At 47.4% G+C, this 20,769-nt stretch overlaps 1 protein-coding gene across 5 annotated transcripts; it reads right to left on the bottom strand.

Annotated features, from left to right (window-relative positions):
• Positions 1–16: 16 nt before the first annotated feature.
• On the bottom strand, positions 17–18,150 carry LCTL (lactase like; the record flags this gene model as incomplete). 5 transcript variants are annotated; one of them, XM_081227625.1, is made up of 13 exons in its annotated part: positions 17–132; positions 1,593–1,656; positions 2,533–2,732; positions 2,906–3,032; positions 3,705–3,979; positions 7,196–7,357; positions 7,453–7,507; positions 8,880–8,975; positions 9,079–9,207; positions 9,842–9,951; positions 10,261–10,348; positions 10,949–11,112; positions 11,523–11,676. In XM_081227625.1, 13 exons carry the CDS (start codon positions 11,674–11,676, stop codon positions 17–19), a joined length of 1,740 nt encoding a protein of 579 aa, XP_081083751.1. The 5 variants fall into 5 exon arrangements, with proteins under 5 accessions (XP_081083751.1, XP_081083747.1, XP_081083750.1 ...); XM_081227621.1 differs by lacking the exon at positions 17–132 and adding an exon at positions 17,457–18,150 and having other exon boundaries at positions 354–1,656; positions 11,523–11,662; XM_081227624.1 differs by lacking the exon at positions 17–132 and adding an exon at positions 12,229–12,280 and having other exon boundaries at positions 354–1,656; positions 11,523–11,662.
• Between the last annotated feature and the right edge of the window lie 2,619 nt (positions 18,151–20,769).

Consider the following 20,769-nt stretch of genomic DNA (forward strand, 5'->3'; position numbering starts at 1 on the left):
AATGGATGGCCCTGTCTCAGCTCAGGCTCCGCAGCAGAAGCATCAGGAGAACTGCAGCAATTAGTATACAGAGGGTGCAGATTGTAGGTACCATGATCTCCGTCATGATCTGCATGTAACTTAGAAAAGGCTCTGCGGAGGGGGAGAGAGCAACATGGCAGATGAGAATGTGGTCATTTTGGCGAATGCAGCTTCATCCTGAAAGCTTCAGTTGTCTGGATAAACTTGGAAAACGGCATCATCACACTTGCTAATTATTCTCATTTGTTATAAAAGAGAACCTGGTAAATTAAATGTTATAAAAAATTATGTGAGGGCTTTGTAAGATATTTCAGAAAATATGGATTAAGAATGCTTAAATTTGGTTCTTCCATAGGTACTGTAATAAAGTCTAAATGTATGTCAGTGCTAGTGCTTACTCAGAATATTAGCAGCCATATTCCTCAGTTTCTATAATTCTCTTTCGGGGGATTTAGGAAAGAAAATTCCTTGGAAAACATTTGCATCCTTTCAAAAATGTTTATGGTATATCTTAAGAGGTATAGGAATTTCTGCATTGAAAATCTTTATGGTCATTCTTAACACAGCTAAACAGTCTTTAAGAGTTAAATGATAAGCATATTTCATGTGGGTTAGCATCGTAGTGGACATTTACGAAATACCTGCTTTTAAGTTTTGTGCCAGGCACCCTTGGTTACCGAGGTAAATAAGGCACAGGCCCAATTCTCATGGAGCTCATGGGCTCAACAGTAAATTCTACATCATGTCTCTACATTAAGTTTATTTTAGTTTAATGGAATATACATCTTTAATATTTGCCTGATTATTTAGATGACGGGGGAGGGGACAGTGTTATATTGGCCTGTAAAGATAGTTGAATTGGTAGGATTTGGTCTAGCATTTTCCACCTCTGATACCACATGGAAGATGAATTCATTAAAACAGGAAGTGTATTTCTCTGGTTGCCCTTATATAGAGAGAAAGACAAAATTCAAAGGAACACATGATATGCGTTGGCATTTCTTGATGCATGGTTACATCCTGGTTATTCTACATCTCTGATCCTTTTAGATCCCATTGCATTAGAAATGCCTTCTGTGAGAGCAGGGACCTTGTTGTTTATTGCTATGTCCCCAGGGCTTAAAACACCCTTGAGTCAATAGTGACTGCTTCATAATTACTTGCTGAATGAGTGAATATAATATCTAGAGTGTTTGATTTTTCTTCATTCCATTTGGTATAATGGTTGAATTTCTCCCTCCTTCCAACAAAGCCCACTATAACACAGTAGATTTATAAATTTACAGTATGATTCAGAATCAAACTAGAGTAGATAAATTTATAAATAGTAGATTTATAAATTTACAGTATGATTCAGAATCAAACTAGAGTAGATATTTCTTTTTCATGGTAGATTTTTAAAACATATTTTAAGTGCTGATAGAAATTTGACATTGCTTCAAAGTAAAGGAAAGTCTATTTCTAATCATGTGGTTTTGGAAGATTGACTTAAGGTGGGTCCACATTTTGAGATTTTGGTAATACCATTACATATGTAATTACATGGTTTAATTATCAAAGATTAAACTCACCTGCAGCAAGCATCTGGTTGTTGATAGAGCAAGTTTCCAAGGCTTTGAGGTACCAACTTTCCACCTAATAAAAACCCACTTGATAAGTTGCCTTAAACTACTTTTTTGCTGTTTGAAATTATGTTTGGAATAATATGGGGTAAGAAATATTTTTTTTAATCTGCTCGTAGTTTAAATCAGTTAATAGTTATTGAATGCCTATGTGCATCATTGTGAGGGAGCCAAAGAACAGTTTTTATTCTTGAGCTTATAATCTAGCTATCTTTTTCTAATAATGCAATTACTGTCTTTTCTAGTAATGCAAAACTAGTGAATACCTGATAGTTATCAGTCACTGCTTCTATTTATAGTCCCACTAGGCTCACTCTAAAGAATGTTGATAAACAAATGAGTTTTTCTTTTTAATTAAGACACTCTAAATTACAACTTATATTCCCTGCCATTAGGTGCAGCAGCATACAGAATAGAGAGCTGATAGAAAAATTTGTAGGTTATTGAAAATGGGAGGTTTTAAAGGATTTTTTTTATTATTGCCTTTAATCTCATTTTGGAATCAGTGCATTTGTATCACTGTACAATTTGGTGGGAAAAGAAGTGAAGATTATACGGTCATTATATATTCAATTTACTTAACTTTTCATGTATGTTGAAGAATAGGTAGTATTTGTTTGCATTAAGATACAACATTTAGGATAACATTTAAATCACAGTTTCTGTTGACTGTCATAACCTAAAGTAAACAGGACTCCTGCATAACCCTTGTCTGCCCTTAATGCTCTGTGTGCTAGGATTGCATTTTACAGTGTCCTTACCCCATTCTAAGCAAATAAGCAGAGAGGTGGTGAAAGGGGAAGAAACAATGGGCCCACTTGCCAAACTGCACCCCAGCTGCCTAGCTCTTCTAAAATCCAGAATGAGTAACACTGATAATTATTCCTACCTCTCGAGGATTGGGAAACCCATTGGCAGTGATAATCTTCTTGTAATATTCAACTGAAGCCTTTGGATAGCGCGGCCTATTTTTCTTGTTGAAATCGACATAGTAGAATCCATATCTATCTGAGTATCCTCTCTCCCATTCAAACTTATCCAACAGAGACCAGGAAGTATACCCTTTTATATTAGCACCATCTTTGATAGCTGCAAAGACATTCCATTTTTAATATATTTCACTTTCCTGGAAAAATAGTATTGCAAAGATAATCTTAAATGTTTTCATCTACAAGATTTAGAAGCACGTTTTAGTCAATCGTGTATTATCAAATTTTGCCCAAGTTAAATAGAAAGATATGTGAAGACGGTTTGTATCTCACCTTTTAGCATTTCATTTGTGTATCCTTTAAGGTATTGAATTCTCCACTCATCACATAATTGGGTACAGTGTAAGTTTTGAGATGCTCCATTTTCTGTCACATATATGGGTGGATTGCCGTATTGAGTCTGAAAGGAATCATGGGAGCACATATTGAAGGCTGCCATATTCTAATTGGGTATGTTTAGCGTTTAGTAGATGCCAGTTAACATGTTTATTTAGAGATGAATGTAGGCAGGAGGCAAGTTCATATAGAGGAATATATTTATTGACAAAGCATCATTTTAGAGAAAATATGCTTCAGGTCTTGTTCTTTCCCACATATTCCAGTACAGGTGAGAAGAGCAGCAAAATAACTAAATAAGAGATAAGAATTTTAAAGTTTTATATATAAATATGTATATAATATATATACATATATAATCATATGAAATATATGCATATTATATTACTGTATAACAACCATGTATATGATCTATATATATGATTATTCATAGTAGACATTTATCATTTTTTTTGTTTTTTGGCCATGCCGTGCGGCATGCAGGATCTTACTTCCCTAACCAGGGATCGAACCCGTGCCCCTTGCAGTGGAAGCACCAAGTCTTAACCACTGGACCACTAGAGAAGTCCACATTAGTCTTTTTTGTTGTTGTCTTTCTTTAAGGCCTATATCGAGTAGCTTCTGAAGTATAAGTAACTGGGTTTTTTAATTAACTTTAAAATGTAGGCACCTGAGCTTATACTATAAGAACATGAATTCAGGTAAAAAATGTCCTTTAGCTTAACGTAATAATCACCTGAGCAAAGTTGAGAAGCCTCCTAAATCCCCATGGCACAGAATGTAGCCATTTAGACCCCATATCAGGCCAGTTTGGGTCAACCAGTTCAACTAGGTCACGATCGTTCTGGTAGCTGGGCCCCTGGCGAGAGGGGTAGTTCCTTTCTGTGATGTACCGAGTCGTAAAATGACCTAATCCCAAGAAATCAGATGTGCCTTTAATGTAGCTCTTTTCCTGGAGTGAGAACACTGGTAACCTCGACATATCCAGGCCTTGCTCTGCACTCTTTCTTCCTAATGAGAGAAGAAAATAGAATTTAACCAAGTTTTATTTTCTCACAATCATTCTCTTGTCATGTACCATGATGATACTGGCATGTTGTTATGTTATGGCATGAAAGCTGTTATCCAGATCCTGGGCTTTGGAATTCATCTGTGTGGAAATTATGATCTTAGCCTTTCAAACTGGAATTTTGACATTTGAATGCTAGCCAAAAATTTTTAAGTTTATATTACTTAAAAGTAATATTTTCACAGATTACTCAGTAACTTGTGTGTGGACAATTGTGTAGCTATCTGGAAAAAAGAACTTGGTTATTCCTTACATCAAAAATTGGTAATTTTGCTTGCCTCTGGGAAGGGAACTGGAGGCCAGTGGTAGCGTCGGGAGAGACATGGTCACGTTCAGGCCTTGTTGTAGTGTAAGCTAACATCACCTCTGTGTTGGGCAATGTTGTCCTATCTTTCAGAATTGTAAAAGTGTGTGTCCTTTCACCGACCAATTCTAAATCTGCTTATCCTACACTTTACTCGTGTAAAAGGATGTATGTACAAGGATCTTCATTACAGATTGAGTAGCAAAAGATTAGAAGCAACCTGAAGGTCTGTCAGGAGAGACTGGTTAAAAACATGATGGGATATCCATCAATACCACACTATGCGGCCATGAGAATGAATGAGGCAGTGCTTCATACACAACAAGGACGAGTGCCAAGACGGATGCTCAAGTGAAACAAAGATGCAGAGTGTTGCGTACATAAAACAGTACATGCAAGTATATACACATACCGAGCAGCAGTGTTCTTGCTCACACGTGCACAATGCATCTCTGGAAGTGTACTTCCTTCTGGGGAGGATAGGAGCAGTGGGTGGGGGAGGGAAGGAAGCTTAACTTTTTTCACTTTTTTGTACTTCAAAACATGTGAAACATGTCCTTGTATAATCTATGCAAAAAAAGTTTTAAATCAATGTATAAAGAAAAGTAACATTTTTATGAGTTGATCTAAAATGTAGTCATAAAAATGTTTCCAAAGAGACTGCTGGCTTAGATTAAATGAGTGAAAAGATTGCATTATTAAATTCCTTTAAATTATTAGCATGTTATTTCAGTTACATGTAGTAACTTGAGAAAAACCACAGGAATTGTCACTGTAGTGTCTCCTACAATAGCCACTCACCATATGTGCTACTGGAATATGGCTAATGTGACTGCAGCTTCAACTCAGTCACACTGAAGGATTGAATTTTTAATTTTGTTTAATTTGAATTTGAATAGACACAAATGGCTACAGACTATCATATTGAACAGCACAGATATAGGACATACAGAACATTCCCATGATCACCAAAAGTTCTATTGGACAGCACTCGTCTAGAATTACCTTTCTTCATATATTTATTGTGAATGAAGGGGTGCTTCTGAGATGCCTGGAAGTAATTTGTGAATGAGATTTCAGGCAGAATGCTTTCACTACTAAAGAAAATATTAACTGTTTTATTTGTCAGTTATACTTAATAATGCTGAAACAAAAGAAAAAAAAGAAAAAGAAAAAGCTACTTAGAGGATCCTTCTTTCCACATTGTATAAGGGAAAAATTGAGCCCTGTTCCCACTTGAATTATCATAGAGTTGGAGTGGGCGGGGTCTGGGATTATTGGCTTTAAGCCCAAGAATTGTTCTATGATAGGTAATCAATTTGGCTTTTTAGTACAGTCTTGTAGCACCTGCAGTGGCCTCTGAGGGTCCCAAGAGAACAAACAGCATGTGAATGATGGGGTGTGTCTGCAGGAATGTTCCGTATGGGCACTGTCCCATCGTGAGGGCTTTTTCCTTACTCATCTTGAGGAAATCATTCTCAAGACTTTGAGTGTATGTGTACAGAACATGTCACGGAACTGGTTATTGTCAAAAGATTTTCAAAGATTATTTTGTCTAATCCCTTCATTTTTAGGTGATAAGACTGAGACAGGATGAGGTGAAGCACCTTGCCCAGAATCACTCACTGGTTAGTGGCAGGGTTGGAATTAGAACTTGCTGCCTCCTATTCCAGACAAGTCTTGATAAATGGTGCTTTAGAAAGGGAAAGTTTTGAAATGTTGAAACATTCCTAGTCAAACATCTAAAATAGCCTTGATGTGTGAGATATAGCCTATTTCACTGTCATCCTTGTCTTTTTTAGGGAGGTGTGAGCTGATACCTCTAAACCACAGTTATATGTTTAGATTCCTATGGCCAGACACTGCTGGTTGCCTACCCAATAGACCCATGCCTGTCTTCTTCCATGCCCTCTTTTCTCATCCCCTTCCAAAGGGCCACATCCTTTCTGGGAGTCTTGACCCCTCCCCAGGCTCTGAGGCTCTATCCCTGGTGGTCTAGGGCACCTTGGGGCATTTGACAATTCTGTCCCTTGAGGCACAGCGGGAAGTCAGCTGGGAGTAGACGCTGTTTCCTGGGAAGATTTTCCTTGTTCTTAAAAACAGATATAATAGTACTATTCCCTTTTTTTCTGCCTCAGGGTGTTGATGTGTAAAGGTGATTCCTGGAGCTGCTACAGCCATCTTGTGGCCTTGGGGAGTGGCTGATGAGCTAGCTAAAAGTGCCAGAGTGGAAAGATGGAATGAGTCTGGGTTCTCAAAGACAACCCTGAGGGCTAGATTAATTAGCTGTGGATTATCCTTTTCTGGATTTCAGGTGAGATGATAAATCCCCTACTTTTCAAGCCATTCTGTTTGGAGTTCTCTGTTACGTGGCAGTTAAAAGCATCGAAATTAATACAGCCTTGTGAGCTCTGTCTTTATTCTCTTCTCTGACACTGTGGAAACTAGAGCTTGGAAAGTATTTCTCAAGTGGCAGAAAGAACCAACAATAGGACTGACTCCACCCACATCTGTGTCTTTGACTTCTCACTCCTACTTCACTACAGTTGGATGGAGTGGAATGGGGAGGAGACAGGAGAACAGAACACAAAAGAGAGCAGCCTAGAGAATTGCTAAGTTTTCTCCCCTGGATTCTGAAATTCTCAATTTCCAGGTCTAGGAATTTGTTTGGATGTCCCCCACTCTCCCAGTTTGAATAACCAGTTCTAAATTCTTTGGGAGCTGGGTTATCCATCGATTGCCTCACCCAAACCAACCCAGTGTGTTCTTCTATCCCCCTGCCTTTTGGTCATTTCACTTGAGCTCAATACTGTTGCTGTGGTATCTGGAATCTTAAAAACGTGATGTGGCTCACCAATATGGTCCTTCATGACTTGTGGGTAGTCACCGGCATAAATGGGGTTGGCAAACCAGCCCAGGCAGAACTGTAGGTATCTCTCGGCAGCCTCTATGTCCTTGGGGTTACTAATGTCCACAGGTTCCCCCCAGTCGCAGTTTAATGAAATCCCCACCAGACCTTATAAGAAGAGAAAGAAAAGGGGGTGGCAGGCAGAGTGACATTGTTCCTCTGGTCACCTGTCTGTTCTCAGCACACATGGTGGCGGGGCTCACCTTGCTGCTTGCTGCGCCATATGTTGTTGTAGGAGTGCCAGGCTTGGGCATGGGCCTGGAAGAGAAAGGAGTCCATTGGAGGTGCCTGCCTCATTCATTTCTCTCCTCCCTTTCAACCCAAGGTGGCCTTTCTCTCCTTCCTAACTCTAGAGATCATTTTAAGTCCTATCCTTTCCATGAGTCCAGCCTTCATTAGCCTAATCCATAGTCTCCCTTCCTCTGACCTCCATTTTGTTGGTGCTGTGGAGGAAACTTGCTCTAAATCTGGCATAAACACGTAAGTCACCACTCTGTGTTATTTATTGTTTCTAAGATTTTTGCTAACGTGTCTTGTTTTATTCCTGGTTGTCCTCTGTAGTGACTAGGCAGTGCTTTCAGCATAGGTGCTCAGGAAGTTAGGAAAATATAATACCAAGCATCTGGAACAGTCTTGAGAAACAGAATCCAAAATGTGCCAACCTGCCTTCTCTCCATATTCTCTCCCAGGGACCCACTGATATCTTCAGAGCCCTGCCCTTTAAATATTCACAGTTTAAGAAATCCTAAGCCAAATAGGAGGATGAGAAAGTTCTCTTGCTGACATGAATTTGAGGGTCTGGTATGTCCCCAGTGATTCCCTTGCCTGCCTGCTTGATCAGATTGTCCACCTTCTATTGAGAGTCTGTTGGGGCCGTCATGCCTCGCACCCCTGTTCCTCAGTCATCATCACCTGGACCCTCATATATGTCCTGGAATGTGACCAATCCCCTCCCCTGCTTCTCAAGCCTTTCCAATAGCGTTGTAATTCGCCCGTCATTATCTCCTCTCAATGTCCCCCTCAATTTCTGCCCTCGAGCCTGACTGCCCCTAAAGACCGCAGCCACGGCAGCTCTTTCCAGCAGACGCCATTTTTCCCCTCACACCCCACATACCTTAGGAGAGTGTCTGCCTTGCTCTTTGTTGCTGCTTCCAAACAATTTCTCCTTCCTCCTTCAAAACCTCCAGGTCCTTTGAAGTCCATGCTATCAGACAAGCACTCCTAACCCCTTCCTGCTGCTGTCCTTCACCAACCTCCAGTTACTTCTGCTCAGTCACTGAAGATCTTAGCCCCTAGCTCACTGTCATCCCCCAACTTCCTCCTGTCACCATTCCTCACAAGAGTTTAGAACTGTAGGTGACAAGTTTTCACATGCATGTGCTCCAGCCCCTTGGCTAGATTGCAAGCTCTATAGGGAGCAGTCACGGTGTCGTCTGGGCTGCAGTGTCCAGCAGAGTCCTGGATGGCAGGACTCTACCTCATAGATCCTCATGGAAGGGAAGGGGACCATGTTCAGGTGAGGTGGCAGAGGACTGGGCTCAGACTCGGGCCCTGGGGTGGGCTCAGCTGTCACTGGGACTCACCCTTCCACCTTGAACCCAGCCTTCACTCCCGGAAGGACCCACTTCACCTTAATGACGTGATGTGCCGCCTTGTACAGGCCCGTGCCATGGAGCTTCAGGCCAGGTGCGTGGTGGCCCGTCTCATAGCCTTTTTCTGCCATTGTCTGCAGGGGTGGCAAGTGGGGAACCACAGGACCCATGAGAAGTGACAGGGTACACTCCTGCCTGGAAAGTGGGTTTTCCCACCTGGAGGGGGGCCTTGCTTACCCGAGGATCACTGAAAGTGACCCAGTGCTTCACCCGGTCCCCAAAGGCCTCGAAGCATAGGCTGGCGTAATCACTGAAGTAGTTGGCCATGCTCACATTCTGCCACCCGCCATACTTGACCTGGAGCAGCTGCAAACAGAGGCGTGGAGAGAGAAGCAGGGGCCCCAACCCTCTAAAGCATGGATAGTACTCCATCTTCTCCCCATCACCTCCCTGAAGCCAATGTCTTGTCCTCTGACCTCCCACCACCCTGTGTCACAGATCCTCTGCCAGCTGGGCCGTGATACCACAGAGCCTTGTTGAACGAATGAAAAAACTGCTTGAATAGTGATGTCTAACTGTGAGGGATTTAAGCATGTGAGGCTTTATGGAAATTGCCTGGGAGGGGGCGCTCGTATTTGAGCACACACAGTTCTAACAACCTGGGGGAGAAAAGGCTACACAAACTTGCTCATTATTCCATCAACTCTTACTCAAAAGATGCGTCTTTCTTTATAGTCTGAGTTGTCGTTTCCAGGCCAAACGTTTTGGAAAACATCAAAATCTGCACTTACCACTTATTACAAACATCAGTTACACCAGTGGGACCTCCCTGCCATGGGTAAGTTGGGAGATTTCTTCTTCACTCCCTGCCATCTTCCTGTCCCGAGCCAGAGCCCAGACCCCAGCCTTTGCCCCCACCTTGGCAACCCCAAGTGCCCAGATCAGGCTCCCTCCTGCTGAGCTGAGCTCCCCTTGGGCCTCTGAGCCTGCACAGCCTCACTTGTGGGAGATCCCAGTGGTGCAGCGTCACGATGGGGGTGATGTTGCTCTTCAGAAGGGAGTCAATGAAGTCACTGTAGAATTGGATTCCCTTCTTGTTCACTCCGTCAGCTGAAGGCGAAATAAAAGGGGGGACTTGATGAGAAAGGACCTTGGCCTTGACCTTCTGAAGTGCACTCTTCCTGGGCCCTGGAGCTTTCTGTAGGCCTGAAGGCGCCCTCAGCCCACCAGCACTTGGGTTTCAGATGGTGGAATAGCTACTGCTGGGAGCCCAGCTACCTGCAGAACCCGTGAGAGCTACTGCTGGGGAAACTGTGCTCGTGGGCTGTTCTCCCCGCCCAGGACTCTGTGGTGTCCCCACAAAGCCAACACGGCCAAAAGGGGCCACTCCTGGGCTGGAGCAGTGTGGCCTTAGCTCACCTCGCACACCCGTGGGCAGGAGCCGGGGCCAGGACAGGGAGAACCGGTAGTGGCTGACGTGCAGCTCCCTCAGCAGAGCGACGTCCTCCTGTGCAGACAGGAGTGGGTGCAGGGCAGGGTCAGCTGGACCCCACTGAGGTCCCTCCTGTACGTACTGCGCATCTACGCCACAGGCGTGACGCCACCTGCCCCCGCTTCCTCCTGGGGCTATGCCAGGAGTCAAGTAAAATGCAGGCTATGAGGATGCTTTGAGAAATCCATCAGGGTGATGGATCCCCAATCCAGAGAGGAAAGTGGGTGCTGAACAAAGGGACAGAGGATGAGCTGGTCCCGCTCTCTCCACAGGGGGCCCATTCCCATGCAGGGACCAGGGGTTCAGGCTAGTGTGGCCTGTAGGCCCTGGGGTCATGGCCTCAGCCCTTCAGCTGCCCATCGCTTAGACTAAGGCACTGGCTCAGGTGGGGCCCAGCTTTCCTTTCCTCCTTCATCCACCTTCCCACATCCTGGCACTCCCTCCCCAAGCCCCAGTCACCACCGACCCTTCCCCGCTCGGCTGCACTGGGATCGGGGATGTTTAGCAGAGCACTTGGTTGATATCATCACTCGGGTTCCCCCAATATATCTGTCACCTCCCAACTCTCCCTAGGTGATGCTCCATCATACACACACATGCACACCCATCACTCACCTGGACCTTGTAGTAGCTGTTACAGGCCACGTCTGCAGTCTCCTCCCCAAGCACATTCCCTTTCCCACTGTGTGTGAAGGTGTCCCAGATGCTGGGCCCTTTCCCGTCCTGGTCCCAGGCACCCTCAGTCTGGAAGGCAGAACTGCCCACGCCCCAGGAGAAGCCTGCAAATGGAGACCCCAAGCTGGGCTCTGAGTCCCCTCTCACTCCCCACCCAGTACTGGGAGCCTGAGCTGTGCCTCCCAGGCCACAAGGCAAGCCCCCTTCCCAGCAGCCTGCCCTGTCTCCCTAGGGGTGGGAGCATGTGTGGTAGGGCAGGGGCAGGGGGGAGACATAATACGTTAAAAGCATTTATCTGCACCATTTTAGCTCTGATTTGCATTTACTATCTATACAGTAACTTAAAAAAAAATCTGTTAGGAACTTCTTTTACTTCGGAACAACTACATGGAGTTATTTTCCCTGTCCTACCTATAAGGAAGCTAAAACACCAAACTCCTTGACAAGTCAGCCAAGGTAGGCAAGCTGCCAGACAAATGGACAGATGGACAGACCAACGGAGGAGTGGACATACCAAGTGGGAAGGTTCCATAGTAGAAGGAGGCCTCTTCTAGGGATTCCTTCCTGGTGGCCCCCAGCCTGGACACCAGCAGTAGCATCCACCAAAGAGTGACAGCCCTCACTGGCTTCATGGCATCCGGCTCTCCCCCATACCTGAAAAAGCACATCTGACAGGTGTAGGCCCATACAGCCAGGACTTGGGGGGAAGATCCTGGCTTGGGGGAAAAAGGAGGGGAGGAGGTGGGACGAGGTGGAGGCGCTTTATCTAGAGAAGCATTGGCTCTTCTGGGGTCAGCTAGTCCCTGGCTTTGCTGGGACCCACCAGCACAGGCTGAGGCTGGGCTCCAGATACGATTCCCAAGTTAAACACTAAGGAGGACAAAGACCGGGCATGGGGAGCTCTGGGTCTGATAGGCAACGCTTCAAACCACCCCTGTCCCTGTCTTATGGGGGAGACCTAGCCTATACCCTGTGATGGCCTCAGTCTGATGGGGAATCCACTCTGCCTTAGGGATGCTCCAGTCTGATGGGGCTGGCAGGACAACCCACAGAGCTCCTGCAGCACCCCACCTACACACTGTAGCCTATGCAAAGAGACAGACCCCTCCCCAAGCCGGGGGTCATGAGCAGGGTCACCATCCCAGGGTCTTCTGTCCAAAGAGTCAGGGCAATTCCCTTCCCCTGGGCCCCCCTCTCTGATGCCAGCCTAGCCAGCTTACCCAGGATTGTCCTCGGTCCCAGACACCCCCAGAGTAGCAGCTGGTGGCCAGAGCACTGTCAGACTGACCCCCTCAGGGCCTGTGCGCCCCCCCCAAGAGCAGAGCCCTCAGCCCAGCGAAGGCTCTGGTTGGGGGCGTGACCAGTGGCCTAACCCCCCTACAAAGAGCTTCAATAGCCCCAATTCAGTGGGGAGGGCAGGAATGCTGAGCTGGCTAGCGGGGTCTGAGTCAGCAGCCAGGCAGCTTGGCCCTGGGCCCGGGGCATCCAGTCAGCCCCCTCCCAGGGTAGAGGAGCAGTGACCCAGTCCCCTGGTCCCATCTGGGCCCAGTGTGCCACCTTCAGCCCATCTTAGCCTATGAAACTCCAGGTGGTGGCCGGGCGGGGAGTAGTGTGTGTGGGCATCTGTCTCTGTGTCCACCCCTTCCTGCTGCCGGAGAAAGTTCACTGTAGAAGGTAAATTTGGTTTTCCCACATCACCCTACTCTCTTTGGATCCCTCATTCATTCCTTTACTCACTCACTCATTGAATCACGACTGTCTGGGGAATTCCCTGGCGGTCCAGTGGTTAGGACTCGGCGCTTTCACTGCTGTGGGCCTGGGTCGATAGAGCCCTGGTCCGGGAGCTAATAACCCACAAGCCTCCCCGCATGGCCAAAAAAAAAAAAGAAGTTATATTAAAAAAAAAAACCACAAGTGGCAGCTAGATCACACCCTCTCTGGAAGCTCAGCGCCTCCTGCTCTCCACCCAGGCTGCCAAGGAGGCCCCCGCTGTGTTTCCTTCACTACGGTGCCCTCACCTCTCCATATCCCTCCCCTCTATCCCCCCACTTGCGGCTCCCTGCATCTCACTCAACCTCCAGCCTCCCTGCCTTCAGCTAAGCCCGCCGTAACTCCTTAACGGGGCAGGTCTTATTACCCGTTTGTGGTGGATTAATTTCTTTCTGCCAGAGTGAGGTGGGACCTGGTCTGAGTCCTCTAGGGTTTGGGGATCTTGCAGGACAGGGAGGCCAGAGGGAGTGTGAAAGCAAGGTGGTTTTTTTTTTTTTTTTTTTTTTTTTGCGGTATGCGGGCCTCTCACTGCCGTGGCCTCTCCCGTCGCGGAGCACAGGCTCCGGATGCGCAGGCCCAGCGGCCATGGCCCACGGGCCCAGCCGCTCCGCGGCATATGGGATCCCCCCGGACCGGGGCACGAACCCGTATCCCCTGCATCGGCAGGCGGACTCTCAACCACTGCGCCACCAGGGAGGCCCAAGCAAGGTGGTTTTAAGCGCTGTGCAAAAAATCAAATCAAATCAATCAATAAATAAAAATAAACACTGTGCCAGGGATCAGGGCTCTAATGGAAGGATGGACAGAACACGATAGAGGCGCAGGGAGGTAGGGCTGGCTTCAGAGGGAGGGGACACTGGACAAGATAATGAAGGATGTGGAAACTCGCTAGATGGCGTGGAGCACGTAGGGCATGGGAACTGACAGAGGGAACAGTATGAGCAAAGGCTCTGAGGTGTGTTTGGGGACCCGGCAGCTTGGTATCTTCTCTCCTCTTGCATCTGTCCTACAGTGACCGCAGGGCTGTGTCCTCAGGTGAGCAGACCACTGGACGTCACCCTCGCGGCCGTCTCTTCTGTGGGTGGACTGCCGTGAGAGTCCAAGGCCAGTGTTGCGCTATTTGCACTGGTGCTGCTACCTGCCCCGCCAGGCCTGTGGGCCCTGGGGACTCTGCTCTCCAGGCTGAGGTTGGCAGGAAACATAAAACTTTAAGACCTGATGTCACCTCTGAAAAATGCCCCCTTCTCTCAGAGCCAGGGGCCTAGTGTTTGTGATGAGGGAGGGGCTCGTCAGCCCGGCCTGGCCAGGGGCTGCTTGGGGTCTGACTGCAGACCCAGTCTCCACCCGTTCTCCTCCACAGGCTCCAAGCTGGAAGGACGTGGGCCTCACAGCTGGGTGACCACCACCACCCACCCTCACTCCTCCCAACCCCATCCCACTCCAGGGCTGCTTGGGCCCTGCCGGAGGCTTGGAGCAACCAGGGTAGAACCCTTCCCTTGGGTGGGTGGGGTGTTCTAAAGTCCCTGGAGGCCAGGCCTGGCTGAAGAGCAGGTGTGTTGGGGGATGGGTGGGCCTCTTTATCTTCTCCCTCTTCCCTCCCCGCAAGGGGCTGCAGAGTGGGGGGCCCTCTGCCAGCAGCCTCTGTAGGGCCCAGGCCAGAGTCTAAGCTCTATGACTTTTAGGAAGGGACTTGGTAAAAGCAAAATGTCTGGTCTTCCATCCTGGGGAGCACTGATGGGTCCAAGGCACAGGGGCACAGTGGGTGTGGGTATGGGAGAGGCTTAGCTCAGCCCGCTCTGTACCTCTGGATCCTTCTGAGGGAATCAAGGGGCTGGCGTGGGAAGGACACTGGGGATCCATGTCGCCAGGAACTGGCCGTGGGCTCCAGTGACAGGCACTTCCTCTCTCTGGGACTGAGGCTCCCTATCTAGAATGAGAGCTACTATCCCTGCTGGCACTGCAGGGCCCAGCCATTCTATTCCCTGGTCCTAGGAGCTAATCTTTCTCTCTCTGGAGAGGAAGGGGGCTCTAGGCCACATCCAACCCTCACTTCTTCCCACCAGCTCTGCAGCCCCACTCAGCCCTGCCCAGCCCGGAGCTAAGCGGACAAGTCCCAGGAGACAAAGTTTAGTGCCGTGTGACATTGGGCCAGCCACTGCCCCTCTCTGGGCCTTCATTTCCTCCTCTAAGGAGGCTGGCTACCAGCTGTCTGGAGTCTTCCTCAGCTCTGGGTTCATTAAAGAGGTGACAGGCTGTTTTCAGGTTGTCTTGTCTCTGCGGGAGCCAGGCTGGACTGGAGGCAGGGGATTTGCAGGGATGAGAGTGGGGCTGGTTGAGCCCATCAGGGTGTTGGTTGGTGTTATTTGGTTGGTGTTATGTGTGTGTGTGTCTCCTTTCTCTTGGGGAAAGGAGCCCATCCTGGGGTGCAGAGCTGTCCTGGGAAGCAGGAGTACAGGGGCAGGAGTGGGGTGCTTGGTTTATAAGGAGCACTATGGGCCTGAGTCAGACTTTCTCCTGAGTTTTCTTCTGAGGATGGAGCAGACAAGTCCTCTGTGACAAACCACTGGGAGAAGAGTGGGGGGAAAGGTGGGAGGGATGAGGAGAGTGGCCTGTGGAGCAGAAGAGGGCGGTGGTTAGGATCAGAGTCTCTGGAGTCAAGTATATCTTTGAATCCCAGCCCAGCATCTGCCAGCTGAGTGTTCCATACAAGTTACTGAATTTCTCTGAGCCATTTTTCATATATAAAAGGGGATGACAGGGACTTCCCTGGTGGTACAGTGGTTAAGAATCCACCTGCCAACGCAGGGGACACGAGTTTGATCCCTGGTCCAGGAAGATCCCACCTGTCGCGGAGCAACTAAGCCCGTGCGCCAAAACTACTGAGCCTGTGCTCTAGAGCCCGTGAGCTACGACTACTGAGCCTGCGTGCTACAACTACTGAAGCCCGCGCGCCCAGAGCCCGTGCTCTGCAACAAGAGAAGCCACCGCAGTGAGAAGCCCACACACCACAATGAAGAGTAGCCCCCCGCTCGCTGCAACTAGAGAAAGCCCACGCACAGCAATGAAGACCCAACACGGCCAAAACTAAATAAATGAATAAATAAATAAATACATGCTTGGAAAAAAAAATGGGGATGACAATAGTACCTGCTTCATAGGGTCATTTAAGCATTAAATGACATGATAGATGTAAATGCTTCATGCAGTGCCTGGCAGAGAGAAAAGCCCCAATAAACTATCTCCGTGGGAGTTCCCTGGTGGTCTAGTGGTTAAGATTCGGTGCTTTCACTGCCATGGCCCAGGTTCTATCCCTGGTCCCGGGACTGAGATCCTGCAAGCCACGTGGTGTGGCCAAAAAACAAAAACAAAAAACTACCTCCATCATCAATGCCATCATATTGTGAAGGCTGAAATCCAGCTCTGCCACGCACAAGGGCTCTCTGGGTGAGGCACAGAGCCTCAGAGGGTAGACGCTCCCTGATGTTCTGACAAGGGGTTTCCGTGATCGGAGAGCTTTGTCTGGGAGATGCCAAAACCCCTCTGTGCTGTGGGCTCTGCAGGAGCCAGCCCTCTTTGTCCGCGGAGGCCAAAGCTCTGCTCCCCAGAACCCCAGTCACTGCCTGAGGGCAAAGTGCCTAGGGTGTCAGCAGATTTTGAGGGCTGCTGCTAGTTCTGGCTCTCTGAACAAAACCCAGGGCCTTTTACCTTCTGAGTGTTGATGGTAACTTCCAAGGCCCACTTCATTTCTCTGAGCCCCTCCCCTGTATTATAAAAATGTGCAAACGCACAGAAAAATGGAAAGTTTATACTGCCCACACTCTGTGCCCACTACTGAGACTATACTTGCTTTATCACACGTCCATTCCTCTTTTCCTCTCTCCACCCAGCAATTCATCTTACTTTTTGGATGCATTTCAAAAGTAAGCTGCGAGTGTCAGTTCACTTCATCCCTAAACCCTTCGGTAGGCATATCATTAACTATATTATGGTTCTTTTGTTTTCGAGGTAAAATTTGCTTGCAGTGAAACTCACAAATCTTAAATGCACTCTTCTGTGAGTTTTGACAAATGCAGTCACGTGTAACCAAACCACTGTTAAGATATGGAACATGAATTTGTTTCTTTCGAACTGAGTCATGCTGTATCTTTCTGAGGACTTTGGGGGAAATTCCCATGGGTCTCAGAAGCAGGAATCCATGTCATCTTCTTTCCCTCTGATTTCTGGCTGCTTGGAAATTCTGAGATATGTTTGTGGCCTGCTTCCAGCATGTGTACAGGACATGTTATGCATTTCTGTGTCATCTTACTCTCCCGTCTCTGCGATTTCCTTGTCTGTTATTTTTAAATCCTGCTGAGGTATATACAACTCTACAAGCTGGTTCTCAAATCCTTTTTTTGGAACAAGACTGAAGGAGTTCTGCATAATCATAGTGGAATTTTCAAGATATTTCAATGGTTTGTGGTGACCAAATATGTGAAATTGAGGCTGTTCCAGTAAATCTGGAATGAATTGATACCCTATCCACAGAGTATGAACCTGTGTGTAGAGTATGCATGTGTACACACACACACACACAGACACAGTGTTGGAGGGCACACATACGAAGAATTCTTTTCTTGGTCCAGACACTGGCATTGTCAGTGAAACCATCAATTCCAAACCCAAAGAGCCCACTCACCAGTGGCCTTGCTGCCCAGGACCCCTGCAGGCGGAAGTTGGGGAGGGGATGGCGGTCTGAATAGTGGTCTTGGAGGGCCGGAACAAGCCGTGATGATGGTGACGTGTCCGGAACCAAGCTTCCCAGCCGGCCAGCGCTTCCCCACCGGAGCTCTTTGGTCTGGGCTCATCTGCTGGTGATTTCGCAGGTCCCGCCTTGCATTTTCTCCCCTCATTTTCGCTCGTGGGGAGCCCCTGGGCCAGCTGCTGAAGACCTCCCAGACAAGCCTTCAAGTTCCAGGTCATGGAGGGTGGCAAGGGTGAGGATGTGGGGTGGGGAGAGGGGAGGAGTCGTAGTAAAAATGGAGGAGAAGCCTCCGCAGCTTTTCTCTCCTCAGAACATTCTCTGAGTCTGTCTTCCAGAGCATCTGTGGCAGACCTCATTTCACTCCTATTTAGGAGACTGATTGGAGTCTGTCTCTTCACTAGACTCTAATCTTGTCTGGTTTTCTTTTTTTTTTTTTTTTTTTTCGGTACGCGGGCCTCTCACTGCTGTGGCCTCTCCCGTTGCGGAGCACAGGCTCCGGACGCACAGGCTCAGCGGCCATGGCTCACGGGCCCAGCCGCTCCGCGGCATGTGGGATCCTCCCGGACCGGGGCACAAACCCATGTCCCCTGCATCGGCAGGCGGACTCTCAACCACTGCGCCACCAGGGAAGCCCTATATATATTTTTTAAGTTTAAAAAACCATACAGAAAACATATGAATATATTCACATTGCAAAGAAATGGCAACCATCTCTGAAATATATGGAGTAAAAAAGGGTAAGGCCCTTTTTCTTGTTCCCTTCTCCCACCATCCCTCCCTCAGGTGGCCACTTGTGACAACTGGCCACTGTCCCTCCCTGCATTTTCTCTGTATTTTCATGGAAATTGGGTACATAGAAGAGGTTTTGTTTGATGCTCTACATTAGCAGAGCTAGATTGGTAATATTGTTTGGCAACATGCTTTTTTTTTTCATTTTATAATATATGTTGGAGATCTTTCTGGATCAGTGCACCCAGCACTGCCTCATTCATTTTAATGCCTTCACAGCATTCCATTGTATAGATGTTCCATAACTGATCTAACCAGTCGCCTGTGGATGGACATTTTTTTTTTTTTACAATGCTTTGCTCTCACAAAGAATGCTGCAATGAATATGCCTGTTCATGTAATTTCATACCCATGTGTGTATTCCTAAATGAGAAATTGCTGAGTCAATTGATCTTTCGATGGATGTTGCCAAGTCGTTTTTCTTTAGAGGTAACCTCATTCTTTTTAACTGAAGTATATTCAACACCAACATTTAACCAACATAACCAGCTAGAGATGAGATGGAACCATGGCTCAGTATGTGGGAGCCAACACTGCCTTCTGCCCGTGGTTGGGGAAGGACTTGACTCCTGCTGGGAGCTCAGTGGCAAGAGGGGTGTATGTTTGCTCTAGATAATCTCTGAGGAAACCATCACTGGTCAAGAGCTTTACAGTTTACAGAGTAGATTTCTGTGCATAATCAATCTCACTTAACCCTACTGAATGAGGTAGGGCCATTTACTCATTTTCATCCCATTCTACAGATGAGAAAACTGAGGCTCGAAAGAGTCACACTCAAGTGACTGGCATGACCAGGGTCTGAGACTCCAACTTTCAGGTGTTTTTCCACTGTGTCAACAGCTTTCCCCTTTTTCTCTGGGTCCCTTCCTCTGCCTCTCCAATCCTTACCACCCCCTATACACCAAATCCTCCCCAGACAATGCTGCCCTTAGGATCACCCCCAAACGCAACTCCTCAGGTTCCAATAAACCCAGGAATATGCAATGAGATTAGAAGTGGTTCCAATTGGCCTGGAACACATCCCTGAGGCTGTCCCAGTGGGAGAATTTATACCTTCTTATTGCTCAGAGAGGCTCAAGGACAGATGTGAGGCCTGGACTCCTTCCTACCCAGCCCCCTCAGCCCTCAGGGGCAGAAAATTAGTTACTTAAGTTTAGAGGATAAATAACTGGGAGGAAAAAGATGCATAAATGAATTCATGTGTAGAAAAGCAAAAGACCTAGTTTATAAAGGTGCCCACTCTTCATCAAACCCAACGTAAAAACAATCAGGACTTTTTTCAGGTCTTCATTTCCTTATGCAGGCTCCTGTGTCATGTAAAACTTAAATACATTTGCATGCTCTTCTTCTGTTAATCTGCTTTTGTCAGTTTAATTTTCAGATCCATACAGGGACCCTAAGAGGGTCAGGAGAATTCTTCCCTCCCCTACAGTCCCCTGGTATTCACACACTTGTATAATTTTTGTTTCCCCTTGAACTTGGGCTAGACCTACTGACTCACTTCTAAGGAAGAGAATACAGCAGAAATGAAGGGAGGTCACTTCCAAGGTCAGGTCACAGGAGGACTGAGTGCTTCCCAGGTCGCTCACTTGCTCTGAGGAAAGCCAGCTGCCATGTTGTGAGATGTGCCACAGGGGGGCCCACAAGCTGAGGAACTGATGTCTCCCTCAAGAGCCAGCAAGGACCTGAGATTGCCAACAGCCATGTGAGTGAACTTGGAAGTGGATCTTCTCCCAGCCAAGCTTTGGGATGACTGCAGCCCCAGGCAACTCCTAGATTGCAGCCTCCTGAGAGACCCTGACCCAGAGGCACCCAGCCAAGCTGTGCCTGGATGCCTGAGCCACAGAGACTCTGAGATAATAACTTGTTAATTAAGCCACTAAATTTGAGGGTAACTTGCTACTCAGAAATAGGTAGCTAATACACATTCTACGGTCTATAGTTTCCTATTGCTGGATGTCTGGGCTGTGTTTAACTTCTCATTAATACAAAATCCACATTAGTGAATATCTTCCTGTCCAACATGCCTTTTCTGAATTTAGGATCACTTCCGAGGATGACCCCAGCAGGGAGATAGTTGAGGCCAAGATTCCAATATGTATGGTTTTTCATAAGCATCCCCAAATTGCTGTCATGTAAGGAAGGGAGTGACCAAGTTGGGCCACCAGGAGCATCCAGGTCCCTGTTCCCACACGCCCTTGGCCACATCTTTCTTGGTCTTCCTGGTCATCTATGTCTCCAATAGCCATCAGGTAATGATAGCACTTTCCCCTCCTACCTCTCAGGGTAGGCAACTTGAAATCAAAATCACATACATGAAAAGTCCCCCAGAGCCTGCACAGTGCTCTGAAGGTTGAGAGAGGTTAGGGTTTTTCTTAGAACCTCAGGACCTCTCAGAGCTCAGCCCCTTTCCATTTCATAGAAGAGGAAGCAGGGACTCAGAATGGCCAGGGCTGTG

This window comes from Mesoplodon bidens (assembly GCF_964165515.1).
Source record: "Mesoplodon bidens genome assembly, chromosome: 3".
NCBI lineage: Eukaryota > Metazoa > Chordata > Mammalia > Artiodactyla > Ziphiidae > Mesoplodon > Mesoplodon bidens.